The 11,688-nt window shown below is 41.9% G+C and overlaps 1 protein-coding gene across 1 annotated transcript; it reads right to left on the bottom strand.

The window, feature by feature from the left end:
• Positions 1 to 5,894: 5,894 nt before the first annotated feature.
• Positions 5,895 to 11,086, bottom strand: LOC149085062 (uncharacterized). The gene is made up of 3 exons (XM_089233844.1): positions 10,159 to 11,086; positions 7,116 to 9,561; positions 5,895 to 6,903 (listed from the first exon to the last, which is right to left on the bottom strand). Exons 1-3 carry the CDS (start codon positions 11,084 to 11,086, stop codon positions 5,895 to 5,897), a joined length of 4,383 nt encoding a protein of 1,460 aa, XP_089089970.1.
• Positions 11,087 to 11,688: the final 602 nt, after the last annotated feature.

Consider the following 11,688-nt stretch of genomic DNA (forward strand, 5'->3'; position numbering starts at 1 on the left):
AACCGGGTATCGAACCCGCGATACCTCTAAACATCCTTTGGTACTTTAGGCGAGTATCTTACTGACCTGGGCTACCGCACCCTTGTGTTATCTATATGTGAAAGAACGCATTACAAGTAAGAAGAAATATTTTGGAGTAATGACATTGGAGTAGCGAGGAGATTAGCATGTAAAGTCATCAGTCAACTGGTCGCGTAGGTATCCCAGTTCCCAATATTCTCGTCTGAGTGGCACCATAGAAATGCACGTATATATTAGGTCACCTAGATATAGAAACCTCTGGTATCCTCTGATATCTAAGCAACATCAGTATCCTCGTGTGAGGAGGGGGCCTTAAGTTATAGTAGTCTAAGAGAAGGTTGGTGTTATGTATGTGGTTATATTATTGTCAGACAGATGGCGCACATGTCATTGTATCGTATTACGGCTATCGGACGTTTAGGCAGTTCGCGCCGCGTTGTTGTTACGATAGCATCTTTGTAATCGTGTGTCCGTTATCATCATGTATTTGCGTATGTCTGTAACCGAATTATTGTAATTAACTGTACCATTAAACAAAATAGAAAACATTTGGGCACTTTCTTTTTCATGGAAATACCTACATGGTATTTATTTCATTCTATCTTCATGGCAATCACTCGAATAGTACCCATAGTTACTCGGGCCTCTCCCCGTATCTTGTATCTTATTTATTCCATTTAATTAAAATTCTTTTTCCGATGTTTTTAAGACATGCAAATAACTTTCATGTTCCACTAGTAAAAATTTGAAATGGAATCCGAATTCTTAAGTGAAATAGATTGAAAAATATTCCAACGATCCTGAAAAATGTCAACTGAAGAAGTTTTACTTCCTCTAATTTCCTTCTAATGTTTAAATAATTTTAAAATATTCAGAAAAAGGACACATTATTGCTCACAAAAAACACGTTTTAGTAATTAATAATTCATACGGTATCATCATACTCAATAACCTACAGTATCTTGCAAATTTTCGTCATTAAAAAACATTCTCAATAAATTAAACACGTTTCCAAATATTTTCATTAATAAAAAAAATTTACAATATTTTTTTATTATTATTAAGATAGGAAACTATCTTTCTCAAGAAAATGTTTATTCGTCTTCATATATGATAATTTTTCCATTAATTTTTAATCAATCTTTTATGTCTGTTATTACGGATCTGTCTAAGAACTTTTAGCATCCAATTATTCATTAACACACAATTTTCAAAATTTGTGAATTTAAAAACGTGTTTACTTTTAACCAGAGACTAATTTGAAAAAGACTTCTATCAACAAGAAGATGTGAAAAAAAACCCCTTCAATATATAGCAGTATTCATATCCTTAGGGGTTGATTTAAACATGACATTCAATTATTTCAATTTTTGTACCATGTAATACGATAATAATAGGAACTGATGCATAGTTTTGACACTTTCTTTTCTTTTTTTTTACTAAAAATTCGGAAAACGGGGAAAAAATGTATTTCCGGTTTATTTGGAGTGAGTGTTCGTTTTCCCATTAACTCAGCTAGTAATCGTTATATCGAGACGTGTTCCTATTTGAAGACGTTTCAAACGGTAACGATTTCCATTTGGAAGAGGATCATTTCAACCATTTCGTCCTTGCGGTGATATTGAGTTTTTAAATTATCGAATTACTGGCAAAACTCTTATACGAGAGAAAAATCGAAATTATATATAATTTCTTTATTTATTATTCAAGAATGTAACTAAAAGACGTTTCCTATCTAAATAATGCAATGTGGTAGTCTTTACTAGTACTTTTAAGAGTTGGTTCTTTTAAAAAAGGTGGATGCTATCGACCACCTAATAATTATACATGTGCATTTTACAAAACCTGAGTTTTGTACTGCGTTATATATATGTTATGCGCAAATCACACTGAGAGTTCCCGATAAGAAGCGGCACGAGCAAGCTGGTAGTCGAACTTACTCTCATAGCCAGTGGCGGATTACCGCACAGGCGCATGAGGCGCGCGCCTGGGGCCTCGGCAGAGCGGGGGGCCTCCAAATAGTTGTGTGCTTCATCCTACATATGAATTTACATGCGCATCAACAAATCTCTTGAACTAAGTACAGTATCTGCTCTCCCTTTTTTTTTCAACCGCAATTTTTTTTTATTTTTTATTTTTGTTATTTTTTGTATACTGTACGTATGAGTTATGGAAGAAAAACGGGAACTGAAAGAAAAGAACAATTTACAAGACGCAGCTCTCAAGGGCCAGTTCTTCCCCGACAAAGAAAGAAGAGACATTGTAAAGCGATCATTCAGGGAGGGTCATTTTCAAACAGTATTTCCCTAAGGGCACAAGCAGGAGGAGGGATGAGAACAGCAGGTCCTAATGTCTGTCCGAAATGAAAATTGTAGTGAAGGCATAAACAGATGTCTCATTCCACAGTATTAAATGCTTTCATGGGCGCCGATAATACGACAGCTTTGGTGTAAGCTTTTGTATACAGTATAATGGATGGCAAGATGGCTATCGGCAAGCGGCGACATCGACAGGAAGAGACAGTCGTACTAATTAAAATGAATGTAGTAGAGCTCTTATTGTGATTTTGTCTCCCACTTGTTTGAATGAAATACTATAAGCTGGTTCAAACAACATATACATTTGCAATCTATGACTGGAACCATACGACCATATGACAAAAGAAAAGTGGGGTTTGAAATGAATGCTGAATGACATGCATTCTGAATCACGTGATTTTTCTGTTGCTCTTTTAACACTCCCTCCCCGGCTGAAAAAAATCAAGGGTGTTTCTTTTCCTTCTTTCTAAAAAAAAGAGCTACATTTTCGGATTGGTCAAGGAGGCTTGGGTAGACAACATCTTTGTGTCAGACCGAAAAGTGTTTATTGTTAATGTAATTGTAATGTGTGTTATTGTAATGAAAAAAATTTTCATGCCGATCCTCAAGATTTCCTTTAGGATTTAGATTGCAGAATCTCCAAAAATAACGGTAAGCAAAACTAAAAATATATAAATTATCTGATAAATTTTTATTTGAGCATTTCAATTCAACTACAGTAGTCTCTCGAGAATTCGGTCGTGCTCTAATCCAGCACGTCCAGTAGTCCAGGATATTTAGGTGGTGTGGTGTCACTTTTCTCCTGATGCCCTAACCCCCTTAACACGTTCTAATATTTCTTAATTGCTGATCAAGTCCTGACTATGTCTTTGCACGAAATTTCATATATTATTTCAATGGGTTTCTTCAAAGTTAATCCAGCAATTTTGGTAAAATCTGGCACACCGTGGTGTAATACGTACCGGATTAGCGAGAGTCTACTGCAGGGGTCTTCAACCTTTGAGGCATAGCAGGCCATATTGAAACATTTTATAAAGTACGCGGGCCACAATGTTATACAGTGGCATTTTTCGTTATTAAACGAAACGGGGGGGGGGGCATAATATAGAAGATTTTTATTCACTCTGAATACAAATAATGCAAAGGCAAAGGCCACAACAGGCAGAGTGCCCAACGAGGTGGCTGAAAGAGAAAATAATAATAATCAATATAATAATAGTAAAAATAAAATAGAATAAACAAATAAAAATAATAATTTCTAAAAAAATTTTTTTAAATAATTTCTTTCATTGACAATAATTTTAATTCATTCTGAAATAATTTCTTCCATTAAAAATATAATTCTTATATTTACTCCGATATAATTTCTTCCCTCTATTCCCTCTATTGAAGAAATGTTTTTCTATTAAATATTATCAGTATCTTTATATCAAATCAAATATATTATATTTGAGATATTATCAAATCTTTATTAATCAGTAATATTAAATTATTAAAACTATGACGGATCTCCATTTTTGCCGTGTGGCTGAAGGAAGGCACCAGGACGGACATCTTAGATTACTAAAAATATGATGCAGAATTTTACTGTGATTTTTTTTTTTTTAATGGGAGTGTGATTATTTTTCATCTAGTACCAGAGAATATCATTATATTTCCTTATCTTATTTTTGTGTTTATGGTTTTGGTGATGCAAAAATAAAAAAAAAGTTATGATTTTTCATAATATTGTTCATTTTAGTGAACCATCTCGTTCTTATTAGGGCCAAAAGGGTGCAGTGGTGGATAAACGCAAATTTGTGGGTGGGGGCGGTGGTTGTGACCATGTGTTCAATTTTTCAGGACGGTTCTGATTTCTTTTGGAAAAAATTCTGAATTTTCCCCTTTTTTTAAGCAAATTTATTTTCTTGGTTTGTTATTCAGTCAAAAACGTAGAAAACATTTTTCTTTCCATTTAATTTTTCTGATCTCGGGGGGGGGGGGGGACAGCCCCTACCTTTAATCCGTCCCTGATAGGGGGGCCTCCAGATCAGGTTGCGCCTGGGGCCTCCCAAAATCATGATCCGCCACTGCTCATAGCGTCTTCTTGATCTTCTTCTATGGCAAGGACCATTGGTGATTAAGTTCCTTGAGCCACAGTAGGTGGTCAAGCGTACTGGAGAGTGAGTGGCAAGATGCTCGTCTACCACCCTGTAGGTGAACGTCAGGTCCGGGAGTTCAATCCCAGACATAGCCACCAGAATCTAGGGGAGGAGGCTATTTTAGCTCCCCCCAAATAAATTTCGTGAGGGGGGCTTTATTGAAATTCACTGTCATTAATGAGTTGTGTTGGAAATGAAGGCACTATTATGAGCGGGTTCGTTCCGCTCATAATTATTCAAATAATTTACGAATAATTATGAGCGAACGGACCCGCTCATGTTGGTCGCTTCAAGCTCGTTTGAGAAAATATCTTATCTATATTCTTCCCCGGGTTTGAACCTGGGACCGTGACGCCAACCTTCACAGTAGTAGACGAGCATCTTACCACCACGCCACTCGGGCGCTATGAAGGGGCTGGGGTCCCGCAATAATTAAGGAATATACAGTGCAACTCACACACCCTCTCCCCTGCGTGCGAACTTTAGTCTTTAGTCTTGCATATACGGGACGAATGACAACCTTCATCCCTTCCGCAATGCTTTATTCATGCCGGCGCTTTTGATCCCAGGGATCGGCAAAGACAAGTCCTGTCCCCGACCTGAGGTGGCAACCACCGATGGATTGTGCCTTCTCAAATATGCGTTCACTAAAAGTCCCTTTCGTGCTGCAGAAGAAAGACAGAATTGCTATATGACTGTCTGGAAAGGAAAGTATCTGATGTATCTAAAAGTATCTATATGGTAGTTAATTGAACTATGATGATATGACCGGAGTTAGTAAGCGATGAAGAGAAAGAAAGCGGTATCGTCATATATGCGGTATATCTAATCTACATCGTGCCATGAAGAACAAATGTTTTAGACTGTTGAGTGCTGATGTTTTGTTTCCTTGTACTAGTGCTACTACTACTACTAAAATTCACATTCACTTTGTAACGTCGGTCGTCTACTGGCAGGGAATCAAAGCAATAAACAAGTCGCTCGCAGTTGTCTGTATTGGCATGACTGATCCCAATGCACAGAAAGTACGAGAACTTCGTCCATTAACAGCTATCTTCAGCTAGTGATTTCCGGCTAAACAGCAGACGAGAAAAATTTTCGATTCCTGTTGGATCAAACGGCTGTTGCCGTATCTGCGCAGGCACATTACAGTTGTTTACTCTTTTCGCGCCATTCACTGCGTTTCTTTTCCTCCTCTTCTCGGTCTCATGGTGTCGGGGCCGAAATAGCTTACATTGGGAGAGCAAATGCGTAGAAGAAAACGATTTTATTTTTCGTAATACAAGACGAGACATGCGTGCGCGTAGGCGTCGAACGAACATATCATCTAGGGAAAAAGATACAAGGGAAAAGAAGACACAAGCGAAAAGTCATGTAACGGATCAGTTTCGCCATCTGGAGGTGACCAGAGGGATTACAAACGTAAGATCGTACTATTCCCAACATCCTCCCCACCCTGGTCAACCTCCAGAGGAATTACCAATTGAATTGGCCGTCGAATTTCTGTTCCACTGGCTGTACGTAGAATACACGAACGAATGTTGCCGTCACGACCTTTGACGAGGGATGATATGCGTGCCTTCGTCCACATGTGTCGAGGTCTTGCATCTTCCTGTAGGAGGACGACATCTCCAACTCGTAGCTGAAAACCTTGGTCTTTATTTTTCACTTGGTGGAATGTCTTCAGCTCTAGTAGGTATTCTTTCCTCCATCGGTTCCAAAAGTCATTCAGTGAATCTTGCTGCAGTGACCACGATTTCTTGAGGTCGGTAGCTGCAGGAACCTTTTCGTGAGAAGGAAGGGTTGTCAGTCGTTGTCCAACCAGGAAGTGAGCAGGCGTGAGAGGTTCTTCGAAGCTATCGTCTAACTCGTTATCTGCTGTCAATGGTCGACTGTTGACTGCGGCTTCAATTCCAGCCAACGTAGTCGTCAGTTGTTCGTCATCGAGAGATGCGCGACCTAATGTTTTCCGTAAACAACGTTTGACGACACCAATCATGCGTTCCCACCATCCTCCCCACCAAGCCGCTCGAGGGGCTATGAATTTCCAAGTGATTCCGTGGGAGGCGTAGTACTGGTGAGCAGAAGGTGAAGTCATGGCATCCCAAAGGACGGAAAGCTCACGATTTGCGGCGTGAAAAGTCTGCGCATTGTCCGAATATACAGTGTTGGGAACACCTCGACGAGCAACAAAACGTGAAAATGCCAGCAAAAACTTATCTGTAGAGCAATCCGTGACAAGCTCGAGATGAATCGCTCGAGTGACAGCACATGTAAACAACAAGATATACACTTTCACTGAGATAGAGCTTCTACGAACGTATAGTGGGCCAGCGAAGTCTATCCCCACGACACTGAATGGTTTCGACTGTGTGACTCTATCCGAAGGAAGTGGTGCTTCAATTTGAGCCGGTGGCGTGTTTCTAAAAATTTACAGGGAAGACACTGGCGTAGGACACTTTTAATAATCTGTCGCCCTCGAAGAATCCAGTAATCATTTCGCAGTTCTGATAGTACCACTCTCGTGCTCAGATGATGGAGACGAATATGTACGTGACGAATGAGCAATTTCACAAATGGGTGTGAACCATCGAGTACCAAAGGATGTTTTGAAGCAACTGGAAGTGACGCAAACTGCAAGCGACCACCAACTCGTATCAGATTGTCACTAAGAAATGGATGGAATTGTGCAATTTTCGAGTCTTTTGGAAGTTGTTTACCATGTCGAAGAGCATCATAGTCAGACGGAAAACAATCTATTTGAACTTGACGAATCCAATAACATTTCGATTTTTCGAGTTCTTTTGCTGTTAATTCGCCATGAAGTTTGCAAGACGTGCGACAGTTGTATATGAATCGTTGAATCCACGAGGTAACCCGAATAAGTTTCGCGTACGAACTGAAACGAGAAATATCAATTACTGGGAGAGACGTAGATACCAACATTGAACTTTTCACAGTCTGACGAATTTCTGTCGAAGGTTGCTCAACACTAATATTGGAAGGCCACGAAGACTGTGTTTCAATGAGCCACGTAGGTCCATGCCACCAGGTGTTCAAATTGCGAAGTGTAGTGGCAGAACAACCTCTAGAAACGTAATCCGCGGGATTCGATTCGCCAGGGCAATGTCGCCATTGCGTCGATTCAGTGTGACGTCGAATTTCTGTGACGCGGTTGCACACAAACGTTTTCAATTTGTTCGGATCATGTCGGATCCATCCCAGGGTAACTGCTGAATCAGACCACAAAACAGCTTCTCGTGCATTGAGATCGGTTGCTGCACAAAAATAGCTGAGTAAACGAGCACCAACAAGAGCAGCGAGAAGTTCAAGTCGAGGAAGCGTGATCTTCTTCAGTGGCGCTATGCGGCTTTTGCTGCAAATCAACTGCACTGTCGTAGTGCCTTCGTGAGTAGACCGGAAATAAAGAACAGCACCGTAAGCACGTTCGGACGCGTCACAGAAAACATGAATGGATGCGTTGGAATCGGGATTGTAACCAATCCAACGGGGAAGTTGGCAACTTTTGAGAACATGAAAGTCCGAAATCCATGACATCCAGTGGTTAGCAATTACAGGAGGTAGGATTTCATCCCATGACAGATGTTGAACCCAGGTGTCTTGGAAGAGTAGTTTGCCGCGAGTGCTGAGAGGCGCATAGATGCCTAGCGGATCGTACATACGAGCGATGGTACGGAGTAGAAGGCGTTTCGTGCATGGCTCACCTGCAACAGAGTCAGCAAGTGAGGAGAAATCTAAACACAATGTGTCGTGCACCGTGTCCCATGGTATACCGAGTACTCGGGATACAGAGTTTGTTTCGATACCCTCCGTCGCCCAGATCTCTTTTAGCACCTTTGAGCTAGTAGCCCATTTGTCCATTGGAAGACTGATGATACCCATCAGGGCAGTCAAGTCTCGGTAAAGTGTGATCACTTCGTCGTGCGTGTAGCCGCCAGCAACAAAATCGTCCATGAATAAACTGCGATCCAGGTGTTGAGAAGCGTACGGGTGTTGTTCAGAGAATTTGTTCGCCAATTCACGTAGCGTAGCTGACAGTAGAAAAGGGCTGCATGCAAGACCAAATGGTAATCTCGTGAAACGATAGGTCAGCACATCATTTGTTAAAGTCAACGAGTTATTATCATGATCAGTCACTGTGCGAAACCAAAGAAATCTGGTTACATCTCTGTCTTGCTCGTGCAGGTTAAGCTGCAAGAAAGCTTGACATCCATCAGTGGTGAGAGCTATTCGGAACATTCGAAAACGTAGTAAAGTCGACAATGTCTCAGGTAGTAGGTTTGGACCAGTCTCAAGAGCATCATTCAGAGATGGGTGTCCGTTGACATGTGACGATGCATCAAATACGATACGACACTTTTCCGACTCAAGAGTGGTCTTCTTCACTGCGTGGTGAGGGAGATAATAAATTCTAGGACTTGACGATTCTGGCGCGATTTCGACGTGGTCGTTCTGAATGTAACGTTCCATTTGCTGAATGTACATTTCCCGAAAAGGGCGATCCTTATCCAGACGTCTACGAAGAGTGTCAAGGCGGCGTGAGGCAATAGGTCGATTGTCCGACGTGAGGCATACGCTTTCTTTCCACGGTAGTGAAACGACACGACGATGGTTTTCCAGGCTGTAAGATTCGTGGAAATCTCGCAATATTTTTGTTTCACCAGTCGAGAGTGATTTTTCGTTTACATCGGTGATTCCCATGGCCTCGAGTTCCCAGAAGCGTTTGAACGAGTCATTTATTTCTTCAGCACAAGTAGTAGCCATGCAATTAACAGTAGTGTTGTTCGAAGCAGGAGTGTGTTGGACAAGAACGTTAGAACGGGTACCGCTCAAAATATGTCCGAGATGAGACGGAACAAGAACGAAAGTGTCTGACAACTTGACCGGCGAATCAGTTTTCACTATTTTCCAGTAATAATCGCTACCGATGAGAATTTGAATCGGGATGTCGTCAGAAGCGTGAGGGTCCGCAAGCTGAATTCTGCGTGAAGTAGCAAATGCACCAATGTCTACCGGAGCCGTGGGATGTGAGGCGTAGGAATTATTGCTTTCGAAAGCAACTATCGGAATCGATCTGTTATCCCAAATGCTAGATAAGAAAAATTGCACTTGACGTCGATACATCGATTGTTTTGGCACAGCTTCGAATGCACTAATAGACAAGTTGACCGATTGCAGCACATGCAATTGCAGTTCATTCACTAAACTGCTGTGAATGAAGGAGGTTTGACTTCCGGCGTCTAACACACATCGAGACAATTTGCAATTTCCGTTGGGACCGAATACCCAAATACGTGCAGTTTGCAAATACGTAAAACGGGGCGATACATCAATTTTACCAACAGCAGTAGAGGCATGAAGTGAAGGACAAATGGATACGTGATGTTTTCTTTTACAGTTAGAACAGAAAGCTCTAGCGCGGCGTGGGCAAGTTTTAGCGTTATGCGAACGGTTAGTACACAAAAAACAACGATGAGTTTCTTTTAGCTTCTGCACTCGTAATTGAACATCAGTTATCACCGAGCAATTTTGGGGCCAATGATCATACGATTCACAAAATGGGCAAAACGGTGACGGATTTTTCTCGTTACGTCGAGTGCGAACATGAAATGCTTCCGTAGTCGGGCGGAAATTCGAAGGTGGCAAAGGAAACTCACCTTGCACTTTGCTTGATAATCGAAGTCCGTCGATTTCTTCACCGAGGAACTGCATCAGCTTTGATATGTCCATGTCCGAGATATCTTGCCGTTTAGAGTGGATAATCCACCGTTGACGAATGTCCGTAGGAAATGTGCGAAGAATCTTCGGTGTCAAAATCCGACTGTAGTTATCGACATCTTCGTCGAGTGATCGGAGAGCTTGAATATGGGCGTTAATTTCCAAGTAGGTGTCGTTGAGAAACTCGGGCGATGAAGCTGTCGCTGGGCGTAGGCTGTCGAAGAAATCGATGTGGGTCTGTATTATGGTATCCTTGTTGCCGTACCTGTCGATCAGCATCTTCTTTACCGTCTCGTAGGCTTCCGATGTGACGCCGATTCCCTCGACGAGCTTCTTGGGTTCGTTTTGGAGATACCCCCGTAGAAAAACGTGTTTGTCGATGGTTGACAGTTGAGGATTCTCGTCGATCGAAGAGGTGAATTGTTGCCAGAATGTCGGCCATTCTTCAACACAACCGCGGAAGGGCTCTAGGCGTATTGTAGGCAGCTTGAGAGCACATGGTGATGAAGTCGATGTTGGTTGAGCTGAAGCGGGAATCGAAGTAGCAACCAGAGGAGGCACCGTCGTTGGAGACTTGTTGCGTTTTCGTAGCACGAGGGAAGCATCGAACAAGGCACGTTTCGCTTTCTCAGTGTATTCCTCGCATTTTTCGATATCGATAGCGTAGTCCTCGTCTGATAGTAGAGCGTGAATACCGTCGTCAAGGCGAAGTAATTCGTCCAATTCCTCCGTCAAACGAGAAACCATGAAGTCGATTTCCGAGTCGGTTTCCTTCTCGTCACTGTCCAACGTTGAAACGAATCTAGTCACCTTGGCGCGCACCGTTGTCCGTTTCCGATGGAGCGTCGTTAATTTCTCCTGATCCATATTAAGACGAGTTTCGTTGGTCAAAATGTTCATCCGACAGGTTTCGTTCACCAAAATATTCGTTCCAGCGGGTTTCGTGCACCAAAATATGTCGGGGCCGAAATAGCTTACATTGGGAGAGCAAATGCGTAGAAGAAAACGATTTTATTTTTCGTAATACAAGACGAGACATGCGTGCGCGTAGGCGTCGAACGAACATATCATCTAGGGAAAAAGATACAAGGGAAAAGAAGACACAAGCGAAAAGTCATGTAACGGATCAGTTTCGCCATCTGGAGGTGACCAGAGGGATTACAAACGTAAGATCGTACTATTCCCAACACATGGGTTGTGATGGTAATGCATGGAACACACCTCTGTCTTACCCCTAAAGGTATACAGGCATTTGATGAACTGACGTCGCCATCCTCTCAGTACAGATTCGGCTGGGCGAGACGGGAAATAAATCTCCGAATCGGTGCTGGTGGAATCAGGTTCGAGGGGAGGGGGGTGCCACCTTTCTTAATTTCTCCCGTCAGATTAATAGTCCAAAAAAAATAGTTTGCCTGATTTTACTGTCCGCTAACGGGGAGTGAAATACACTAAACCCCTATTCCACGGAA

The sequence above is a fragment of the Pholcus phalangioides genome, unplaced genomic scaffold (assembly GCF_987345545.1).
Source record: "Pholcus phalangioides strain wild (caught in Gottingen) unplaced genomic scaffold, Ppha-v1.0 ptg000007l_1, whole genome shotgun sequence".
Classification (NCBI taxonomy): domain Eukaryota; kingdom Metazoa; phylum Arthropoda; class Arachnida; order Araneae; family Pholcidae; genus Pholcus; species Pholcus phalangioides.

Bases quoted from the DNA above. Each gene is read 5' to 3' on its own strand.
- LOC149085062 (XM_089233844.1), bottom strand. From the start codon at position 11,086: ATGGATCAGGAGAAATTAACGACGCTCCATCGGAAACGGACAACGGTG. The intron at 9,562-10,158 runs GTGAGTTTCCTT...CGATTCCGATAG, and splicing joins ATTATCAAGCAAAGTGCAAG to TTGCTTTCGAAAGCAATAAT. The intron at 6,904-7,115 runs GTTTGCGTCACT...GTAAATTTTTAG, and splicing joins CGAGTTGGTGGTCGCTTGCA to AAACACGCCACCGGCTCAAA.